A 25095-nucleotide genomic window follows, 5' to 3' on the forward strand; every position below is an offset into this window, starting at 1 on the left:
TTAGAATATAAAATACACACTGGATTTTAAGACTTAACACACACACACACACACACACAAAAAATAAGAATGCAGTGCAAAATAGCACATTAGTAGTTTTATATAGTTTCATGTTGAAGTGATAATACTGAGTTCTGTAACTATAGAAAAAGTTAATTCACCAGGTTTTCTTAGTTTTGAAGAGCTAAATTGAAAATTAACATATGTGACTTATATTATATTCTATAGAGCAATGCATGTTCCCAAAGATCCTACATCTTTTCTTATAGATGAAACACTTCATTCATTTGAATTAACTCACAGCAGTATATAGTCTTATAAAACTTCCAAGAGAGTAGGATCCCTCGGTGGCTCAGTGATTGAGCATCTGCCTTCAACCCAGGGCCTGATCCTGTAGTCCTGGGATCGAGTCCTACATCAGGCTCCCTGCGTGGAGCCTGCTTCTCCCTCTGCTCCCTCCCTCTGCCTCTCTCTCTCTCTGTGTCTCTCATGAATAAATAAATCTTAAAAAAAAAAAAAAAAAAAAAAAAACTTCCAAGAGAGTGATAAGCCCTCTTTTTAAAGAAATTCTCCCATCCAACCCCCACCATGGTTGGTGATCTATGATGGTGATGACGAATGGAGGGTAAGGAAAACTTAAAAAGAAAAGTTAAATATTGGAGACCATAGGAGCAAATGAAGTATTAATCAAAACAAAACTCAAAAAAAAAAAAAAAAAACCCTCAAAATATTTTAGTTGAACGTAAATCTACTCATCTATAATGCTAAATAAGATAGAATGAAAGAACATTTTGTTTTTTTTTTCCTTAACAATGTAAATATATTTTAGGTGAAATTACTTGTAGTAATGTGAATATTTAGAATATTACTTGAAATTCACCTTGCACCTACTTAACTTTGGAAACTGTAATCTTATTTCTCTGGAATCTCACTAAAACAAACTGGCTATTTGCTTCATTCATTAATTCATTTATGTGCCTATTCTGATCTGGGCATATGCTTAGAACTAGATGATCCAAAGATAAAATATTTTCTCATTCCACCCTCTTTGAAAGATTCTTTCATATTCTTCTGCTAATTTACAACATCTGTTAGCCTAAATTCATCCAAGTCTCTACTCACAAATCAAATTGCTTTGGATTCCACATCAGAAAGAATCACATATGCCTAACCGCAATGTGTTACCATGCAAGGATGTCACAAAGGTCAGTGGAGAAATACCAAGGTGCCAGTATCATGGGAGGCCCTGTGGGCTGGAATTGCTGTAGCAGGGGGTGTGCAGAGCATTGCCATACATGAGTGTTAGGGAAGGGTAGAGAGTCAATGCTAAACTATTTTAACTGAACTAGCACTTCTACTTCCAATGCTTTTGTTCATCCCTAATTATTCCCTAATATATGTTTTTTTTTCCTCCCTCCTTTCTGTCTGATAAAATGATGACTTTTCCAAACCTTGCCATACCTAACCTAGTCACCACTTAGTCACATGGACCTCTCCCCCTGCACCAATCTAATCTGTTATTTTTTCCATATCACCAATACTTTCACTCAAAAAACACAATTTTTCCACCAGTCCTTATTAGTTTGGATCTCTCTATCTTTTTTGGAAATTATTTTCATCCTTAGTGTAGTGAACACAATTTATAGTTGTCTTAGTTTCCCCATTATATCTTCAATTGCTTACTTTATCTAAGAAGATTTTTTCTTGGGATCCCTGGGAGGCACAGCGGTTTGGTGCCTGCCTTTGGCCCAGGGCGCGATCCTGGAGACCCGGGATTGAATCCCATGTCGGGCTCCCGGTGCATGGAGCCTGCTTCTCTCTCTGCCTATGTCTCTGCCTCTCTCTCTCTCTCTCTCTCTCTCTGTGACTATCATAAAAAAAAAAATAAAAAAAATAAAAAAGATTTTAAAAAAAGATTTTTTTTTTCAATATACCTGTTGTATTCCCTTTAAACTAAGAGGCAGTTATCCGAAAATCCACAGATTAGACTTTTAAATCAATTTTACTTCAGGTAAATTCTTTGAAAACTTTCATGTTACAAGTCTCTCAATGATTAAAATCTCAATTAGGTGATGTTTCTTTTTTTTTTTTCTTTCTTTCTTTTCTTCGATCAAAAGAAGCAGGCATTTAGCAGAGATACAATAGGTAAGAAGGGGAGTGAGAGATTATGAAGCACATACACAATGGTTTTATCATTCTTTTATTTCATGCTTGATTTTAGAACAATATCCTTATTATGCTCTAAAAATACCTGCCGGTTCAAGATGGTATTGTTACATTAAGAGAGATACAGATTTCAGTTGTTCAGGATGAGGAGAGAAGTGCTTAGTACCAGTTATCAGCTCCCTCTTTTGTCAGAAAACATCCTCAGGCAAGTATCTCTGACCATCTAAGTTGACTTTGAAAGGGAATCATTGTCATTGCATAGGGACAAACATTTATTTGCTGTTTTCCTTTTGATGAAGCTATAAGCTATTGTGCGGTGGGGTTTGCTCTATTCTGGCATGTTGACAAAAGTTTATTTTGTTGTTTCCTCTGGAAGTTTTATCTACCTACCTATCAGCCATGTGCTTCAAGTTTAGTATTTGTTGGAATATGTTTTTAATAGAAGTCCAAAAACAGAGGCAGATATTCAAATTAAAACTCTTTCATTCATGTATGTTTCTAAATCTTGGCTCTGCTACATCCACGTAATGTGCCATTGGGCAAGCCAATCTTTGTGCTGATTTTTGTTCTCTATAAGATGGATATAACAATGTTACCTATTTCATTAATTTGTTGTGAGGATTAAATGAGTTAAAACATGTAAAATGCTTAGAATATGGCTGAGCATATTATAGGGAAAAGGGAAAAAAACAAAAACAAAAACAAAAACAAAAAAAACAAAACCTTTTTCTTCCTAGGTTCTCTAACTAGCAAATTTGACAAAAGACGGATTAATGAGAGAAAAAGCAAACGGGCTTTTTAAGATGTGAAACACACTAGAGAAACTCAGTGATGAGTAACTCAAAGGGGTGGTTAGAACTTGGGCTTATATAGAATCTTAACGAAGAACAATACATTGTAGAGAAGTGACAAAACCCTCAAATAAAAGGGTGTTAGGCTTCCAAGGCAACAAAATGTATAGGAAGGTAAATAAGGGGGGGACTAATAGATGACTAGAGTTGTTTTAGTAAGGCTTGTTATACACATCCCTGCTGGTGCTGTTTTTGGCCTGATAAAACCTAGATTCATCTCCAGTATTAAGAGTTTGGAGAAGGGGATCCCTGGGTGGCGCAGCGGTTTAGCGCCTGCCTTTGGCCCAGGGCGCAATCCTGGAGACCCAGGATCGAATCCCACATCGGGGTCCCGGTGCATGGAGCCTGCTTCTTCCTCTGCCTGTGTCTCTGCCTCTCTCTCTCTCTCTCTCTCTGTGACTATCATAAATTAAAAAAAAAAAAAAAAAAAAAAAAAGAGTTTGGAGAAGATAGAGAATTTCCTGTGTCTATAGTTTCTCATTTATCTTCAGTGCAAAATAATTCTTATCCAAGTGTCACATTTGGGGATGACATATTCTGATCCCCCACAATAGACTAATTGCTCAACAAATATTAGAATCACTATTACTACTATTATTGATTTATGCGGTCAAATTTATTACATATCTACTTGTTAAAAGCGTGGAGAAATACACAATAAACAAGACAATGTTCTCAAATTCTGCCTCAGGACAGACAAGTTTTCATCAAAGCATAACAATGGTGTATAATTAGTGCTATGATGAAACCATTAATCACATGCCATAGTTGCACTAAAAAGAAATCAATAAAGTTGGCCTTGAGTTCTTGGCAAAACATGAGTAGTCAGGCTCTTCTCTGAAATTTATCTGATTCATGCTCTAGTTCATCCAGACCATAAGAATGCTGTCCCCTCCTTAGTACCTCTCATAGCCAGTAGCTGGCTTTCCTCCCATCTCCAAGTCAGAATATATGAAACTTTTATTCACTAATTACCATGATCCTTTAAAAATCACAAATGCAAAGAGTCTGGTTTTATTAACTTACCAATGCACTAAGGTACATTTTCTATAATAGTTTAAAATAAAGTTGAACAATATATTTTCATACACGTTGTATATATGTCTCTGTGTGTGTCATCCCTATTGGCTATATGATCTTCTTTTTTTCAAATATATTCACTGAAAAAAAAAAAGCAGTAGGAAAGTAGAGTGATTATAACAAAAGCGAATGGGTGGCATTTTCGATAGTTAAAGGTACAGTCCAATATAAAAAGGTAAATGGTTTTATTGGTACAGACTCTTGCATGGAGTGATACATATCTTGATAAACCCTTACAGTGGTCTTTCCCTTGTTCCCTGAAATTTCCTTATGGATGACCTCTTTTCTGGGCAGGAGAAATCATCTGGTGATCTCACAACTCTAATACTAAGGACAAAGTAACTCGAGAATTAAAAGGGGTGAGGGACAAGAAACCCAGAAATGTCAAGTAATAGTAGTTACCATTTATAAAGTATTTATTGTATATGCCAGGCACAAGCTAAATCCTTTACATGTTTTAGCTCATTTAATTATTATACAAATTCCAGATTATAAGTAATATATCCTATTTTACCAGTAAGGAGGAAAATTTTATCTTTTTTAAGATTTTATTTATAATAAATAAATAAATAAATAAATAAATAAATAAATAAATAAATAAAAGATAAAATCCATGCTCTTTCCTACAACACTAAGCTTCTTGACCCATTCTCACCACTTCCTAGCTCCAGGATCTTGACTCAGATGAACAGATTTTAATATTGACTATTTAGTATTTCCTTCATATTTTTCCATTTCTCTTCATTGTTGTAATTACTTTTTAGATGTGATTCATATTTTCTTTTCAAACATTACCCTTTTTAGATTATCCTTCCTCCTTCAGTAAGGCAAAGATCACAATGGGCCCTTTACAGTATTGAGCACATAAAGTTAGGTATCTGGGTGACTTCATACTATGCAGTCAAGTAGGATGATGATAAGTAGTATAATTAGAATTTCTGTAAGGAAAGTCCTATTTCGATAGAGCAAGTATAATGAGAATTAAAATTAAGGGAAAAGGAAAGAAGAGTTAGTAATTTGAAAATAGATACCAAGACGGGCTGCCATGGAAATGTTCTATAGCCTATAAATAATGTAGAGTTTTCTATTTTCACGTAATTACTTTGGTGCCCATAAAACAATGTAATCAGCCCTTTATCTATTAAAACATAATATGCTTGTTTAGTGCCATTTTCTTTTATTCTTGTTGATTTGTGTTACTAATAAATGTAGTATTTTGTAGAATAACAAGAAGCTTACTATTCAATTGATTTAGGAGGAGGACATAAAATGTAGACTTTTTTCTTCATAGTCCAGTATGGGAAACATTACATACTGATCTCTCTTTCTCTCTCTGTATGTATGTATGTGTCTGTATATATATGTGTATTCATGAATATCTGCAAATGTATATGTATTTATGTTTATATACATATACATATTTATATATACATATATATAAATATTTATATTTATATATTAAATATATATTTATATATACACATCTCCATCTGAAAATAACAATTTCCAAATTCCATTGAAAAGGAAAAGCAAAGTTTACTTGATTTTATAAATTTATCTTTAAATATGTAACCTTTAAAGCATATGTGATTAAGAATAAGATTTGACATGATTAAAAAATTATGTGATGAGTGTGTCTATATCACAATTATTTGATTTACTTAAAGATGAAAAAAATCATTATTTTTCTCTTGTCATGGGTTTACCTTGTGTTTGGGTTCAACTGTTCAGTAATCTTCATTATTTTTAATAGATACAAAATATATTAGTGTTGAAGCTAATTACTGACTGCAAGTTCCCAACATGCCTTATTCTGATAAATAATTTTCTCTTTACTTCAAAATAAGTAATTTGAATTATAGAGTCAACACTGATTTTTAAAGCATGAATTATCTGAAAATTCAGTTAAAAATTAAAACCAAAATAAAATTGTGGGGTACCTGGGTGACTCTGTTGATTAAGCAGCTGACTCTTGATCTCGGGTCAGGTCTTAATCTCAGGGCCATGGGTGTCAGCCTCCATTGGGTTCTTGCTGCACATGGAGCCTACTTAAAAAAAAAAAAAAAGAAAGAAAGAAAAAAGAAAAAAAGCCTAAATAAAACTGGGTACGTACTTGTTTGAACCATCTATCCTCTTATCTTCTATTTCTCAAATTAGCAGAAAATATATAGATTTAGATTTATATATTTATATATATTTCCATTTACTTTTAATTGAAATTTTATAAGTGTTTCTAAAATAATGGAGGAAAAAAAAACTAGGTCTGCAGTATATTTTAATTTTAAGCTAGTAGTCACAGTATTAGTAATTAGTTCTATCTGTTCATAAGATATATTTTGGAAACTATTGACATCTGACTCTATATAAGGTGAAGAATTATCAAATATAATTAATTATGGAAAACAAAACAATGTGAAGTTACATAATAGGCTATGATGTCCATTTAAATCTTCATATAAATAATCAGTCTATCATTTTTTAGTATCTTTACAGGTTAAACAGACGAATTGTCTCTTTCTGAAGGAAAGAAGACAAAATATACAAAATTATTAGAAATTTATTTTACATTTTGCGGTCTTTTGAGCAAGAAAAACTGGTAGTATTGTCTAACTTCAGAGTTTGCTTTGACTTAGGTAAGAAAGCCACATATACAGAATAAAACAGCTCCAAAACTATTCTTTCCCACTTAAAACTTAAAAATTCCTTTGAAATTGAGTGAAGTTCTCTAATTCTTTTGTATTCCACACAGTCCTTCATGCTTAATACATACTCCCTGAGTGAGCTCTTGAGGTAATTACTTTTCTTTGATTTCTATCATCTTCTATTATAAAATCTTCTTAGATTTTCTTAGACATTATAAGACTAGTATTGTTGTTACTATATTGTTTCTCCTGTTTCTATCCAAAGGTAGATTTTCTTGGATCTGTTCTTTTTTAAAATGTTAAAAATCCTAAAATTCTATAACCTATCCATCATATAGATTTAATCATCTCAATGCAATTTATAGAATTCAACAATCCTCTCACAGATTGCCCAACATTTACATACTTCAGACACATCTATGACTAGAGGTCTTTGCCTTCGTATGGCTCAGAATTCACTTAGTAATACTTTCAGAATATTGGATTAATGTGTCTGCCATAACATTTATTAAGTTTGGAACAAAATTTCATCCAGATGTTCAGGGCAAAGAACAAATTACTTTTCTTCCTCTCTATTTGAGGCCACAGTTCCAAAGAGTTCAGTTAAGAACTGCATGAATTATTTTTTTGCATACATTAAATATTAGGACTCAAGAAAGAAGGTAGATATAGAGTAATGTAATTGAACTCACTGAATCAAGTCAATTACTTCAAAAGGTACTTTTTATTTTAGTGACATTTATACCTTGCAAAAGAGCTAATATCTGTGAAACAGTTATTGAAGAAAAATACATACATTTTAATTATTTTCTTTAAATATAATATAATTGATTAATAACAATTTGGACTATTGTTTTAAGAAGTTGACAGTCTAGAGCACCTAGTAAAGGAGAATTTTAGAAAGTGTTCAGTTAATTCAAATTCATAAACAGGAAAACTAGAGAAGTTAGCATATAAATTAAGAATGGGTTACTGGAGTTGACTATATGTTAATTAGCAAAACCAAATAATTATTACTTTCTCCCTTTTTTATGATAGCTTGGTTTATACATCCCTTGATTACTTCAAGAAATCTGTGCATTATTACCAAGAGAATGGACTAAATAATCTTAAGTGAGGGAGGGTCTGCAAATAAGAGCTTAAGTAATAATAGAGCTCTTTTATGTTGGGGCCCGAGGTAGCCACCAATCCATTGTCAACCTAGCACTTCAAGGCAAGACCACCAGTCTATGAGAATTGGAACTCAAAATGATACCTATTTGCCTTTCCATTTTTAGGAGTAAAGATCTGATTATATATTGCCTAAAAGGTACATATCCTTTTATCTGACATAATCAGAACCTGTCAATGGACAAATGATTGAAAAGGCAGTTTATTTGAACTGAAATATTTTACCAATCTTCGCTATAAGACCAAGGCTTTTTTTTTTTTTTTTTTTTTTTGAGTACTGTTCTAAGAGTTGAAATTCTAGATTTGCTTTCCTGTTTAAGCCACACTAATGATGCATCATTTAAGATTTCCAGGTTGTCTCTTCATCTTAGAGCAGGAAATAGGGGCTTCTAAAAAAATTCCTTCCTTCCCTTTGTTAATAATCTTTTCATTTATCTCTCCACATATAATCAAATATTTTCATTTCAACAGTTAATACTTGTGAGTCTTTCTAATGCATTCAGTTCTGTTTTTATAGGAATAACTGTCTTTTAAACTTAATATGTCATTATTTACATACTGTTAATTAAATGATGTAATTTTGTATATAATGGCACATGTCCCTGGAAAAAACCTGTTTGGAAACAAGTTTCTGAGTAAACTCACTGGAGGGAATTGTTAAGGGTGTGTCAGTATCACCCAATAAGTTTCAGTAATGAAGCAGGAAAAAATGCAGACTCCTCTAATGTATCTCGGACCCACTGCATCTGAATTTCTTCAGCAGATTTAAAATTTTCTCAGGTTATTCTTTTACATATTCAATTTGAGGTTATTTTCAAACATAAACTAAATAAAGTCTTCAGGTTACAAAATATCTATAGCTATTAAAATGGAAAATAAGTTTGTGTTTTTAATAACTATATAATTAATAAGTATTGTATATCTGGATACATTTAATGTAAAGTAGCATAAAACCCTACACAAAGTAGTAAAGTATCTTACTCATATAATTGAAAGTCAAGAGAAAAAGCAGATTTTAGGTTGGTTTGATTCAGCATCTCTATCATATGACCAGGGAATATATTTCTGTCTCTCAGGTCTGCTTCCCTGGTATCATGTCAAAGCTGATTTTCCTCCTGTTGGAAAAAAAAAAGGGGATGTACTGTTTGCAGAGTTCATATCCATAACCCATATTATTCAAAAGCAGAAAAGGGATTAGCTTTAGTGATTCTCTCAAAAAAACAAGGAACTGCCACTCTTAGAATCCTGAAGTTTCCCTTCAAATCAGTTGCCAGCATATGCCCATTGTTGAAATAATCCATTTGATTAAGGAATTACCTTATGCTGATTTGATTAGGACTATGTTATCTAAATCAATAGGGTGGCGATTGGAATCAGATAAGCCAAGTTAAACGGATACTCTCAGGATCTAACCCTGCAGATTTTCCCACAAACCATAAGACATGTGATGAACACTGCATAGAATATTTACAGAATTTGCCCATAAAGAGCATATAATATAATTGGAGAGACAAGATACACAAAAACATTTATAACAAAGCAATGGTTTCTAGCAGTCTAAGATACATATGTAAATATACATGTATAAAATAAAGTGAAACATTTTTAAGATATGAAATTAAAAAAAAGATATGAAATTAATCTCATACCATATAATGCATCCTAAGTGCATTAAATAGAAAATCTATTAAAATACTAATTTATTCATCATGTGCTTGCTTTCAACATAGACTGTAAACTCTTTTCTATCTTTGAGCACCTAACACAGCAACTTACTCATATTAGACGTTTAATAAGGGCTGTTGAGTAGAATAAGCAAAAAAGATCAATATTGGCTCAATTACTCACTTTGTTTAAATAGACACAGCCTAAGTTATCATCTTTTGCCTTCAGAGTGAATTTTTCAAAACAAATAGTTCACATCCTTTTCATTATTGAAATAAAAAACTAAAGGAAGAAAAACCTGAATTACTTACTTTGTTTGGTTTTGTGGCCTCAGCATTGCTGTTTACTAAAGGTAAGGAAGGTAAGGAAAGAATAATGGAGAAAAGGAAAATGCAAATATTTGGGGTATAGATTAACGGAAATGTATTGTTATGTTAATCACGAAGTGCCCATAGGTTATTCAAATGAAATTTTCCTTAGAGGGTGCTAATGATAGAAACTCACATACTAAGAAGGAGTTCTAAATAAGTTATGAAAGAAGAGTCATCTAAATTTTGAGGTCTAAGCCATACATACAGGTAAAAAAGTTAAGATGGAAAGGAAAAAACAGTCATGAAATTAAGACAAGAAAACAATTACATGAGTGTGGGGAAAAAGTGATCAAATTCCGAAAGGTGCTAAGGTTTGTGTTAATTAATCTTTGTCTGATAACTGGGCCCCCTTTTGATTTAATGGAAAATTTTTGAGTGCAAAAATATAATTTTTCTTTATTGATAAACGACCAAGCATGGCGCCATGCAACGGAGTCTTCCTTGAATATCTTAAAAGATATCCTCTCCTCAGGGAGCTTCTCTTGAGAAATATTTTATGTTTTTAATTTTATAATCATATCAATTAGACAGGCTGAGAAGTCTTTGAGACATAGAATACAGTCTACTGTCTCTGCCCTCTTTGATATGTAATTGTGATGCAAACAGAATGTTTTTGTTCATTTCTTGGGTTGTACGTCAGCAAGATGATCCCTATTAAAACAAAACACAACACAAACCAAAAAAAAAAAAAAAAACCCTACATTATGCCATAAGGATTAATTTATTTTTTGGTGAGTGGGAAAATCTCACCTGATACTCCAATCAGACCTTAAAACTGCAAATGAATGCACGCAGATATCCTAGCTTTGTAATGCAAACATCGTGAGGACGGTTTGGCATGATTTCTCAACAGTCTCTTTCAAATTCAGCTAAACAGGTAAAGAACTGTGGAGTCCACAGGAGAGGATAGAGAACTGATGCCTAGAGCAGCATTAACCTTTCCCTTCCCACAGGGAAGTAAAACACTATCACTCATATCAGTCATTTATTGCCCCATTGACTATCACCCCCAAATTTAGTGACTTAACTATTTATTTTGTCTGTAATTCTTCAATATGGCCATCTAGGCTGGACTCAGCTGGGTGATTCTTCTGATCTGGGCCAGGCTGGGGATCTTTCCGGCTGTTTTTATGTCTGCGAGCAAGGGCTCCTGGGGCCAACTTGGCTGGAGGCTAGCTAGCTAGTCTAGGAGGGCCTCACTCTCTGCTCTGTGTGTTCTCTTTTCTTTCTTTCTTTCTTTTTTTTTTTTAAGATTTTATTTATTTATTCATGAGAGACACAGAGAGAGAGGTAGAGAGGTAGACAGAGGGAGAAGCAGGGTCCCTGTGGGGAGCCCTATGTGGGACTTGATCCCAGGACCCCAGGATCAGGACCTGAACCAAAGGCAGTTGCTCAACCACTGAGCCACCCAGGTGTCCCTGTTCTCTTTTCTTCTAGCCGGCTAACAGGATCATTCGCATGGTGGTTTGTCAGGGTTTTGGAGAAAGGGAGGGAGCGCACACACCTTGTGAGGCATAGGCTCACCACGTATGCCAACTTCTATCGGCCAAAGCAAATATTAAAACCAACCCAGAATCAGTAGGCAAGGAGATAGACTCCATTTATTGGTTGGTTGGAGCTGCAGTCATGTTTGGAGGAGGCCTGCACAGAAGGAGAGAAATAACGACAACCCGTTTTGTAAACCATCTACACCCGTTATTCGTTCTCGGTTGTCTACGGAGTGAGTTTGTGGCTTGACGATATCATAATGGTCGTACATTCTCATTCCGTTTTTGCAAATGTAGACCAAATTCAAACTTAGTTGAAAAGGTATTTGTTCTTTAAGTAGCACAGCCATGTATTTTGTGAATTCTCACTGACCTAGTATCCAAGTCAAATCGTCTTCCCTAATGTTGATGTAAGTACAGCAAGCCACTGTTAACTATGGAGTGCAGTTAGTATGATCCTTAAAAAGAATTAGCCACAAACATAAAAATTGAGCTGGTTTTCTGTCTTGGCATGCAGCATGTATTCCCAATCAATTTTGATAGACATGGCTTATTATTTACTGTGATTTCATTTAGGAGTTTCTCAACATGAAGTATAATGAATGTTAATTTAAGTTTAGGATGAGTGGCATCCTGTGCCCATTTATGAATATAAGAGGGAACATTTGAAAGAGAGTCATCGTTTCCATCATTAATTTGCTAATTCACACGCAAGGAAATGACTCATGAAGACTTTAGCTCCCTTTGTTTCAGAATTCATTTTCTTCAGTTTTCCTTTGCCTTAGCTGAATGGAAAAGATTTGACAGTTGAGTAAAGATGCTTCCTCTCCTTTACTGATGCTGCGTGAGTTATTAATTAGGTTTCTGAGTTTGGCACTGCTCTTTTCTGGTCACCGTGATGTGTCATTGAAACAGACCCATTAAAATGAGTGATGTGTGTTGTAATTTCATTAGTGTCATCAATAATGTATTACACTTTCCTTTTAGTAGTCTCTTTGTGTTGTGTGTGGGTCAGGATGACTGTATGAATTACATTTATAAGATCCAAATTGTTACAGATGAGGGAAGATAGGCATGAGGGTGGAATTAATGTTATTTTAAACACGATAACTACAAAAATGATTTCAATTAAATAATATTTTAATTAGGTCTGATGTCTCTACATGCCATACTGAGATACATGTTGTGTGTATGCAAATAGGGTGGTGATTTATTGAATTAATAACACAGTGCATTCTCTCTACGAGGAAACTTTCTGAACTGGACTAAAGCAGGTGTGTATGAGAGCAGGAATGATTCATTAAAGAATATAATTCCTTTTGGTTGTAAAGAGCAGATTCGACATGGAAACTCTTCAAGTCTATTTTCTTGCTTTTTCTCCACCCTATTTTCCTGCCAGACACGTGCCTTTTGCCAATTCCTAGTCTGCCCTAAGCTGAAAAATAGGACCCAGCATTGAGAAAGCAAGACATGCTTGAGTACTCTCATAGAGTATAATTTGTTGAAATCTGTTACTTCCATTTAACTGAGGTTCAATTCTGGTGACATACATGGGAATGCAAAGAGCTTTTGGCTTAGAAGCTTCCATCAGAAGCGTCGACCTAATGTGATTTTCAAAGGCAAGAATCATTTGCATATTATAAAATGGTACAGTATTTTTGTCCCCCCCAGAGATGATCCTGGGGTACTCAGAGTTAATGAGTATGTAGGAAAATGTGCAGAAACTAAGAAATATATGGAAATGTATGTGATGAAATATAAGAATATGCCTGGGTTTTGATTTTTGTCTTCTATTCAAATATTAAAACTAAAATACTGTGGGGGTACTTTTATGAAAAGGGTACTTTTCTCCAAATGCAGAAATTTATTTTATATAAGCAGGAAGCTAAATGGTACACATTTAGTACAGACACACAAAGGAAAAAAAGAACTGCCTCTGGAAATCAGTAGGAGAAATTATTCTTTAAAATTTAAAGAATATATCTTCGTTATCCCCAATTTGTTTAATAAGGTAAAGCAATCTATCCAGGTTAAAAAAAAAAAAAACTTTCTATCATAATAAGGATCAACTAACATACGTTATATCAGATAAAAGTTTTCTCTTACATTATGATGAAAGAATCTGTTTACGCATCTTCAAGTAGAATCTCAGTATCCGTAGTTTTATGCTGATTTGTATCCAATTTGGGTAGAAATAGATGTGAGTGTTTATCTTACATAATAGCTTGCCACAGCTTACTACTTGAATCATGTAACATATGGAAGATGTGTTTTGCTCCTTGTGGAATTTCACAAACCAAAAAAGGATCCATTTCTATTCACATGACTTGTTTACAGTCATTATAAAACTATGTTACTGTGTTGCTTACCACTTAGGAAAAGCAAATGTTGGCACACTACAGACTCCATCGCATTGGTCTTTAAGAAGTATATATATTGCTTTCCTGTTTGAAAAAAAAAATGAGATCATATTTCTCGTGTTTCAGACCTAACCATCTTTCAATGGGGTATTTTTATTCAACATTACCACTCTTCTAGATATTTTATAGTAGTTATGCTGGAATTTTACATGTATATTAGAGATTGTGCTCATGCTTAAATGGATTGTCATTGAGGGATTAATCCTGTAACCTTTTATGAGCATGTTTTATTAATATCTTATCATTAAATTTAATATTAATAATATTTAACATTTAATAACCATAGAATGTATATGTAGAAATGTATTTTGTGCCAGTGGGTTTTGAAAATGTGGAAAGGTCACTATACTAGGATAAAAATTATTAAACACGCTCCCCATAATATATTAATTGCACTCATTCAACTCATTTAAGAGGTAGTTCTGGGGTCTCCTGGGGGGCTCAGTCGTTAAATGTCTGCCTTCTGCTCAGGTCATGACCTCAGGGTCCTGGGGTCCAGTCCCATGTCAGGCTCTCTGTTCAGCAAGGAGTCTGCTTCACACTCCCCTCTGTGTCCCCAACCCACTCTCACTCTCTCTCTCAAATAAATAAACAAAATCTTTTTAAAAAACAGAGGCTGTTCTGGATAACACAGATTATAATATGTTTGTTTGTCAGCATCCTTAACAACATGCCTTCTAAGAACGGAAGTATTTGGTACAGTTTTTGAAAATATCTGTTGCACTCTTACATTCTGGAAATATATTTGCCAAGGAATGATTTATTTTTAAACAGAAAACTGATAAAGTAGAAGGAGAAAATTTAAAACTACAAATACTCTACTAATGTAGTCATTCTTATTGGTAAAGCAGTATAAGTTGTCTATAAAGGAGTACTTTTTAAAAGATTAAATAATTAAAATATATTTTAAACTATTTTTGTCCTTAAAAGATCTTAATTATTAAATAATTTTCCTTTATCATATATACATGTGTATATGTTTGCCTGTTTAAATGTCTTATTATGAACTCAAAAATCTGGTAGGAAAAAAAAAAAAAAATCTGGTAGGCATCCTGATACTAAAAACCCCCTCCTTTTTAAAAATGCAATTGAGAATAATGTAAAAAAAAGGTAGGGGGGAGACGCCTGGGTGGCTCAGTGGTTTAGCGCTTGCCTCAGTCCAGGGCGTGATCCTGGAGACCCGGGATCGAGTCCCGCATCGGGCTCCCTGCATGGAGCCTGCTTCTCCCTCTGCCTGTGTCTCTGCCCCCACCCCTCTCTCTCTCTGTGTCTCTCATGAATAAATAATTAAAATGTTAAAAAAAATTAAAATAAATAAAAATGCAATTGAGAAAGATTATGTAAACATGAAAAAAGTAACCTTTGGATAGTCTGTTATGTAGAAGAATACATGTGACTTTCTGAGGCCATATTATCTCTGTTTGGAAAAACTCCATGGTTGTTTCAAGGTTCCTCTGTATTATTTCATTTCTTTTATTATGCAACCCCTCCCACCTTAATGATGTATAACTAGCAGAACTAATATTTAGGGAAATTGTCATTAGGCATTTCCCTAATCCTCGCTATTTTATTTTAATAAAGTCAAAACTTTTTCACATAGAAAGACGTGTACATGTGGATACTGTACCTAGGTACGCGTATAATGGCTCCCACGAGTACATTAGTACGGCTGGTAGATGGCTACCTCTGACAATCTCTTTAACTGTATGAATACTATGGGAATGGCAGGAGGGAAATCTCTATTTTATTATTTTTTTAAAGATGTATTTCTTTATTTTTTTATGATAGACATAGATAGAGAGAGAGAGAGAGAGAGGCAGAGACACAGGCAGAGGGAGAAGTAGGCTCCATACCGGGAGCCTGACGTGGGATTTGATCCCAGGTCTCCAGGATTGCGCCGTGGGCCAAAGGCAGGAGCTAAACCGCTGAGCTACCCAGGGATCCCGAAATCTCTATTTTAAAAGGCATGTTTTAATTAAGGAACTAGATCCAAAGTTCTGAGTACAACTTCTGTTCAGAGAACTGCTCATATCCCACTTGCCACTCCATTTGGAAGATGTTTTTCTCCCTCTCATATTCAGGGGAATGTATGTTTCTTAATAAACATTTATACCTGAATTCAAGAATGTTTGGAATCTAGAAAGAACCTTTCTTGCTCTGTTCTATTTAATTCATACCATGCCAAGTTTACTCATAGATACAAACGTCAAGGATATTGGATTATTAGAGATAGTCCTCATTTTAAATGATCTGTTTTGAAAAATTCATTGAAATAGCCTCTGAGTCTAACGATCTGTTCTGCTGCCACCCACTGCATACTTAGAGTCAACTTAAATTTTTCCCCTAAAGACAAATGTAAGACAGTTTTATTTTTAGATAGCTAGAGCTTAAAATGCAAAATAAACTGGATTGATGTGATTTCCACCAAGATTACTGAGGATCTGCTGAGTGCCCATCACTGAGCCAAGCCTGATAAAAATTTAAGTAAATGAAACCACCGTGCCTGAAGATCTCTTCTAATCCCAACACTAAAAGAGACGTGATAAAGAAGTAATGTATTTCCCAACCCCCTAGTGTATATAGTGATGATATCCTGACATATCCTTGAAATATAGAGCTCAGGAACCCCCAGCAGAGAAGGAAAGACCCTGAAAAGATGGGGAAGTCACTCTGAGTTACCTCAGAGACGTAAGGAAAAGGGAGGACCTGCAGGGTTCTGGCACGAGTGATGATGGATTAGATATGGGGCCGAGCACAAAGTGGGAGGTCAGGAGAAACTGAGGCAGAAGGGTTTTGATGAGATAGGAAATAAGAGTTCAGAACTCTGTACAAGTGGAGGTTAGCGTCAGGGAAAGTATAAATCAGTTCAGTCTGTATCGTGGCCCTCAGTTCATCTTCTCCAAATGAGCCATCGCCGTGTAACTCACGTCTTTGTCACCCTTCTCCTGGACCATGTGGTTCTCCAGGCTTCCTGTTGCAAAGTGATCGATCATTCCAGATAAAATTCCGTACCCTTTCTCTTTGGCTTAAAACCTCTCACTGTTTCTTATGCCTACAAGAGGAGGTGTGATTGATTCCCCTAACTTGGTATGGAAGCTCTCCTACGATGGACAGGGCTTGCTCCCTGAGCTCTTCTCCATGGCTGCCCGCTCTGGCCTTGCACCGTGGTCATTCACAATCACTGGCACGGGTCCCCTGGGCAGCCCAGGCTATTCTAGAAACGTGTGCCTCTGTGTATACCATCCCTCCTATGTAGGGTGCTCTCTCTGCTTTCCACCCTGTTCCTTCCCTAAATCTTTGTAGCCAGTGATTCAAGAAGACATTCAAATATTCTCTATTAGGAACTTTTTTCTGACCATTTCTTTTTTTTTTTTTTTTTTTTTTTTAATTTAAAGCCAATTTGCCAACATACAGTATAACACCCAGTGCTCATCCCATCATGTACCCTCCTTAGGGCTTGTCACCCAGGTACCCCATCGCCCCACCCACCTCCCCTTCGCAACCCTTTGTGTGTTTCCCAGAATTAGGGATCTCTCATGATTTGTCTCCCTCTCTAATTTTCCCCCACTCAGTTTCCCTCTTTTTCCTTATAGTCCCTTTCACTATTTCTGACCTTTTCAATGGTAACCCTTCTTCTGTTGCCTTTCACTTTTAACTTGACAATTAGACAACTGTATTTTAATGATACCCTCTCTTATTAGACTGTAGAATTTCAGCTAATTTGGGTTGGGTATAAGTCAAATGATACAATAATCCATAGTTTTCTGCCCAAGTGAATCTCCTTCTATATATCACTGATAAAAAAATCTATTGATAGCTAGAAAAAAAACCTGTCACTTTAGATTTGCCCAAAGCCAGATTCTTCTTTCTAAAATATTTGGATAAATTTCAGGGCACCATTTAATATTCATTTCACTCTTATGAGAAGATAGCATTCTAAATATCAAATATATACAAAAGAAGAGAGTTATATGTGTAACGTATTCTATTACCCAATTTCCGCAAGTATTAACTAATGGTCAGTCTCGTTCCATCTACACTGTCCATGGCTCTACTCCCTTCTTTTTCTCCTGAATCTTTTGAAGCAAAATCTTACACGTGATAAAACCTTTCATTTGCAAATATTACTACATGTATTTCTAAGAAATAAGGGCACTTTTTGAAAACATGCTGATGATACCATCGTCACACCTAAAACATTAACAATTCCTTAATACTAACGAATCTCCAATTAGAATTCAGTTGTGCACTTTCTCATTTTATGAACAGTTTGTTTGAGTAAAGACCTGGTAAAGTCCAGACTTTATGACCGGTAGATATATTGCTTTTGGTCTAAAGCAGTAGCTGTCCATCAGAATTAATTTTGCCCCTTGTAAGGGACAGTCTTGGCAGTCCGGAGACATTTTTGGTTTTCACAAGTGCTATGGACTGAATGAATGTTAGTATCCTCCCAAAATACATGAGTTAAAACCCTAACCCTAGTGTGTCGGTATTTAGGTGGGGCCTTCGGGAGGTGAGTTCATGCAGGTGGGACCCCCCTAATGGGACATGCCCTTATGGAAAGAGGAGAAGACACAGGACCTCTTCTCTCTCTGCACGCACCACGGAAAGTCTTATGAGAATGGAAACAGGAAGAGGACTCCAACCAAGAGCCTAACCGTGCTGGCTCCTAGGTCTCAGACATCCAGCCTCTGAACTGTGAGAAATAAACCTTTGTTGCTTAAGCCACTCAGCAGGTGGTGTTCTTATAGCAGCCTGAACTGACTGACACGACTAAAGGAGAGGGCTCCTGGTATCTAGTGGGAAAAACCAGGGATACTGCTAACATCCTGCAATGCATAGGACAGCTGCACAATGAAGAATTATCCAGCCCCAAATGTCAAGAGCCTGAGGTCGACAAACCCTAGTCTGGAGGTTTTTCCTTCCCTTTTTTTTTTTTTTGTTTTTTTTGCAATTTATTTGTTGAATGAGATGGATCATTTGCCCTACAGAGTTCTCCTCCCCACCCCCACCCCTCCGTTTGCATTTGCTAATGACACATCATTACATCCTTTAAGGTATTTGTCTGTCGTCTTTATTGGCGATTAGATTTAGAAGATTCATCAGATACAGATTCAACATTTTTAGCAAAACTATTCTAGCTCATAAAGAGTGTTGTATACTTCCATGAGGGGGCACATGACGTCTATCTCACGCCACTATGGGAAACTTGATGATCAATGCGTATATCCATTAATTCATGAGAGGCTGAAAAATGATATTGTGTTTTTGTAGTTTCTTCATTTACTGCAAATACCACTGTTGCTTGGAGATATTTATTACAACGGTTGATATGAAAATAGCGTTGTGTTTAAGACATTTACACATTCCTGATTTCTTTCCAGAAATATCCTGTACCACCTTGATGAGAAGACAAGCCAGTTTGCAACACTCCTGGGGGCGCGGGAGCGCTGCAAGTTACTCGCATCAAATGAGACCCTTCAAGAAGCCCTGTCAGAGGTGTTGAACAGCATTAATTCAGCTCAGGTTTACTTCAAAGCAGGACTTGATGTGTTCGAGAGTGTCTTGGTTGGAAAGAACTGAGAAAACTCTCAGCATTTTAAAAAGTTTGTTTACAATTCCTCAAGCAAAAGCTCTAATCTAACCGGATTTTCTGACATTGAAGACTTTCCCCCCCAATGACTTTTTATACAAGTCTAAAGCTATTATTACATCGTATTTTCAAATGTACATATGAAAGAGCATTTTGCACATTTAATATTTTCTTATATCTACATCTCTGGAATATGTAAAAGTGAGTTATTGAAATAATACTCAAGATTTATCTATTAAAAAGAAATCTGCTGTATTTTTATACATATAAAATATTTTGGGGGGAAAAGTTCCAAGAAGTGCTGGACAATCTTCACTCCTAGGGATAAAACATATAGGAATGGAAGTTATTCCTTATGTTACAGCTATTAATGACCTAGTTTCTGTAACAGAAATGGAGAGTTGATATGGTTTCAGATTAACTTCACTAGTAAGTATTCAATATGAAGAATTCAAGTATTCCGACCGAGTGATTGGTCGACCAAAACCACTTTGAATGTTTCTATTTTATGAAATGAAGTGCCTGTTCGTAATACAACTAGATGTAGTAATACACTGGTTATGAAATTGTATTTTTTAAGTATTAATGAAAAAAAAAAGAGCCATAAACATTCCAGGGGAAAATCTCAAAGTAGCTGCACAGAGCAATTTAAATGCAAATTTTTTCCTAACAACTTATAAGGTGACTAGCTTTGAAACCCCTAATTTGCCTCAGTTGATTTTGTAAAAATTTCAGGAGTGATATATGTCTTACGAGGGAGAAAATATTTCCGATTTCTTCTTCTGTTGGTTCTGTTGGAAGCACTGAAACCCAGCTACTCTAAAATGAAAGCATTTTGCATCGCTCTTCCTTCTTATATCTTTTCCGAAACTCCTTTCTGTAGGGCGGTTTTAACAGAATACCATGTAATTTGCACAGGAAAGTAGCAAAGTTTCTCTTTGAAAACCCAAACTATCTTAAAAAGCATCAAATCGCTATTTCTGCCACTGACAAAAGGACCTACAATGAAAGAAAGAGTTGTTTGATCAATGAAAAACTTCTTAATTCTGTGAAGAAACTTTTGATATTTTTTTTTTCCTTCTTTAGCCTTCATTGTGACTGGGATGAAAGTGTAGCAAATATTCATGCTTCTAATTTTATGCGGAAAATGCAGTGTTACTATAAGAATGTGTCTTTCCCACGATTCAGTTATTCTCTCATGTGGAAAATGAAGTCTTCATATTGACGTTGTCACGAAATGGCCCCAGAATCCACTATTTCCCCCCAAAGCCTAAAATTCTAGTAGGTGACAGTTTAAACTTTGAGCTTATCCTTAGAAAATGTTTTTTCTGACATTGAATAAACCAACTTCCCTTAGGAGACGCATCCTCGGTATATTTTATGTCATTGTCTCTACCTAACACAACACTCAACCACACTTCTCTCTTTAGACACCGCACCAGAGCAGCGTGTCAGGGCCTCCCGTGTTTATGGGTGAGCTTGAACCCACTCTGCGTTTCAAGGAAAGCTACCCTCGGGGGCAAAGAATCAATCCGCATTGATTCATTGATTTATAAGGGTCAGCTGTTCCTACCATAAGTAATGTTGATATGCTCAAGGCAAAGAGGACAATTGGTGCCATTAGCTGGGTAACAGGAGCAGAAATCTATTTTCATGTGAAACGCCTGTTGCGCGTGTTTGAGCGACACGTGAGACTACCTTACAAATTTTTTGTAGAACCGATGTACTTGTTTGAAAATATTTCCCATGTTGAAGAATGTCTACAAGGAGCGCCTGAGCGGAGCAGCCTCGGGGTGCCTTACCATCAGTGCTCTCTTTTGCTGGACAAAAATCAATAGCAGAACAGAGGTGGGAAGACATATACAACCGTGTTTGGGGCCAAATAAGGGAATGCTTTCTACCAAAGAATCTTCCATATTTAATCAAGCTTCGGTGTGTTCCTTCCAGTTCTTTGTTTAGAGCCGAAGTTAAAGCAAACAGCATTTTGGAGTTGAAGCTCAATTTAAAACAAGCAAAACCAAATAATTATCAGTTTGGTAGTTTATCATCTTAAAACGAAATCCCAAGTAAGCCCATTCCCTTAGTCTGTAAGACTGTCGAGAGCACAAAATATATGTTTGTTCATTTTTGCTTAAACATGGTGTAAACCTCATGGCATAGATAAAAATCTCAAATTATTGATGCTCCCTTCTAGATTATATTGATATTTGCTATGTGAAAAAAAAAAAACCTAAAGGTAACTATATACTAATGTGTTTTTATTAGTCTATTTAAGAAATTATGTGAAGAAAACAAATTGTAATTAAAACAGATGTCCACTAATTCTATAGATGCTGTTTTAGATCTTTGACTGCGGTAAACCTCTTACCTAGAACATCGCTGCTATGGTGTTCCTCCAGATTTACAACATTTCGATTTCTCCCCCTAACAAATCCAAGCAAATAAAATCCTATGCAAGTTAAGAACAAGTGTTTTTGGTGAATTGATGGTAGGTTGAGATTATTGCTGAGATCTCTGGGTGCCTGGTACTTCTCACACTCTTTTGTACATGGAACTGCGCCAGGGCGTAATGAATCAGAATGGTTATTCTCCCAAGAAAATGTGGCAGATGTTCACCACTTAAATTTGAGCTCAGGAAGGGTATACTTGAGCCATTGCCCTTTGGGGAAAAGCAGAGGTTATGGGGTCAAAAGAAAGCCTAAGAGCCATTCTGGACTAAGCCTTAAGAAAGTTCCATTCATTGAGGTCAAGCGTCATCACTCCCCCAGATGCAGTAAATGAAGCCAAAAAGGTCAGCAACATGGATATAGTCACATGCTGAGTTAGTGGCAAAGACACTAAACTAAAAATCCCTGGAATTTAAGCTTTTCTGCTTCCTCGTGCAACATGCCCACGTCTCTCCCTGAGGTGCCAGGGTTACCTGTGATCCTTTCCAGGGCATTTGATTAGCCATTCGACCGGATGCCATAGGGGGTGGAAACGCGGCTTTTAATCAAGGACTAGCTCATTCTCGGACTACCCAGGACAAACGAAACTGTCTATCCTGGGGAATCCAGGACAAGGACACCAAGACTCGGTATTGGGAGAAGTGGGGAGAGTCTCTACTTGACACCGCAAGTCAGGAAGGAGGATGTTGAGCAAAATGCTTTCATGAGAGGACGTCTTAGCTCTACATTAAACCAGCAGTCAGTGTTTCCCAGAATGTGGATTTGGAGGAGCGAGGCCTAGGAATGTTCGTTTTTAGCAAGATCGCCCAGATAATACCTAAGTGCGCCGAAGTTTAAGATTTTCCAATCTACGCTAATCCTGGGTCCTGAGAAAACATTACTTGGTAATAGATCTAAATACGGGATCCCTGGGTGGCGCAGCGGTTTGGCGCCTGCCTTTGGCCCAGGGCGCGATCCTGGAGACCCGGGATCGAATCCCACATCGGGCTCCCGGTGCATGGAGCCTGCTTCTCCCTCTGTCTGTGTCTCTGCACCTCTCTCTCTCTCTGTGACTATCATAAATGAATAAAAATTTAAAAAAATTAAAAAAAAAAAAAAAGAGTCACAGGGATGCCTCGGTGGCTCGGTTGGTTAAGTGTCTGCCTTCAGCTCAGGTCCTGATCCCGGGGTCCGGGGGTCGAGTCCCACATCACGCAGGGAGCCTGCCTCTCCCTCTCCCTCTGCCTGCTGCTCCCCCTGCTTTGGTCTCTGGCTCTCTCTCTCCCTCTGCTTCTCTCTCTGTCAAATAAATAAAATCTTTAAAAATAAAAAAGGCCACAATAACAGAAAGGACCTAACACTTTGCTATTAAATGGCACCATTAAAAAAAAAGAGAGAGAGAAAAACCATCGCGTCAAAAAAGGACACGGAGACAGCTCACCTCTGCCTACTACATGCCGGGCAGTACTATGTAGTGTTTCACATGTTTGTCCCTTCTGATTGAACCCCCGCGACAACCCATTTTAAAGATGAAGAATTTGGTTGGGCGACTTGTCCAAAATCCAAAGCGAATGAAAATGGCTGGGGTGTCTCTCTGCTGGGCTGGGTGTTCTGTCCTGTGTTCCTCACGCGGAGTGCTGCAGAAAACATGGGGAGAACCTTTTGATTATAGAAAGTTATGTCACCGAAGATTTTCATGTATTTCTGCACAACTGATCAGACTGTGGCCTGCCTCTTGACTGGTGTAATTAACGAAGTTGAAGAAGCAAATGACATCATTCATTACGATGTTTGCCCGCCCGAGCAATGATGAGCATGTGTAGATAAATTAGAAAGTAACTATAAAAGCATCAAAATTAAATGTACTACTCTAAAATGTCATGGTAACCAGATGAAACAACATAAAAAGAGACGGTGGGGGCACGCCTGGGAGGCTCAGTGGGTTGGGCGTCTGCCTTCAGCTCAGGTCATGACCTCAAGGTCCTGGGATCAAGCCCCACGTTGGGCTCCCTGTTCACTGGGGAGTCTGCTTCTCCCTCTGCCTTCTGCTCCCCATGCTTGTGCTCTCTCTCTCTCAATTAAATTAATAAAATCGTAAAAACAAAAGGGATGAGAAGCCGCATATTTCACAATTTCCCCCTCCAAATGCCTGTATAATTTCACTGAATAAAAGAGCAGGTGCTGGGATTTACAATAATTAAAGATTCAGAAAAACTAATTGACTTATTTTTAAGATTTTATTTATTTATTCATGAGAGAGACAGAGAGAGAGAGGCAGAGACACAGGCAGAGGGAGAAGCAGGCTCCCTGGGGGTAGCCAGGTGTGGGACTCGATCCCGGGACCCCGGGGTCACAACCTGAGCTGAAGGCAGATGCTCAACTGCTGAGCCACCCATATATGACCCATATAGCCACCCCTATATGACTTTTTAAAATAAAGATATATGTGGCAAACAGTAGGCTTCCCTGTTGAAAAAATAGGTGCACAGAAGATAGTGATCTGTTACCATCTGCTTAATAATGAATCAGCAACCTCACCTCAAATGAAAAACTATAATTATTTGCACAATAATTGACAGACGTAGCCAAAACGTTCCCAAGAGACACCCTGTGGGGTGTGCAATCACTCCCAAAATTAAGCTTTCTCTGAGGGCGGCACATGGTCACCTCATTGGTTTAATAGGCTATTGAAATGTGCCTTAGCCACCCATTCTCCCAGTAGACAATAATTATTTTAAACTGCCAATCCACGTGTTGAACGGCAGGGAACTGGATCCACGTATTCCAATACACGTATCAGCCACATAACTGCTTCATCACCAGATCATGGACGTACCCAAGGGAAGGCTAAGCGAGCTGTGAGTGTGAAACGAAAACCAACTAGCTGCTGGTGAATCTGTATTTCTTATGTACGGGTACATGGCTGGCTTAACAACACCTCAGAATCTGCTATTCCGAAAGAGTTCTAAGCACCCCATCAAGTGCAAATACTTTTCAGTTAAGTGAGTTTGTTTCATGCAATTCAAAATTACGGGTGACAAGAATCTGAAAGGACGGTTGCCAAAGAAATCATTAAATGTCACCCTTTCCAGTCATCACCATCTCCACTCCATTTTCTTTCTTTTTTTTTTTTTTAAGATTTTATTTATTTATTCATGAGAGACAGAGAGAGAGAGAGAGAGAGAGAGAGAGACAGAGACAGAGACCCAGGTAGAGGGAGAAGC

At 36.6% G+C, this 25095-nt stretch overlaps 1 protein-coding gene across 5 annotated transcripts in view; it reads left to right on the forward strand.

Annotated features, from left to right (window-relative positions):
* NAALADL2 (N-acetylated alpha-linked acidic dipeptidase like 2) overlaps positions 1 to 21772 on the forward strand; it is a 1264638-nt gene extending 1242866 nt beyond the window's left edge. For all 5 annotated transcript variants that reach the window (XM_049105642.1, XM_049105641.1, XM_025425633.3 and 2 more), the window contains one exon: positions 19237 to 21772. In XM_049105642.1, the coding sequence (XP_048961599.1) occupies positions 19237 to 19435 (199 nt within the window). In that variant the 3' untranslated portion in view covers positions 19436 to 21772. The remainder of the gene's footprint in view (positions 1 to 19236) is intronic.
* Positions 21773 to 25095: the final 3323 nt, after the last annotated feature.

This window comes from Canis lupus, chromosome 34 (genome assembly GCF_003254725.2).
Source record: "Canis lupus dingo isolate Sandy chromosome 34, ASM325472v2, whole genome shotgun sequence".
NCBI classification, from domain to species: domain Eukaryota; kingdom Metazoa; phylum Chordata; class Mammalia; order Carnivora; family Canidae; genus Canis; species Canis lupus.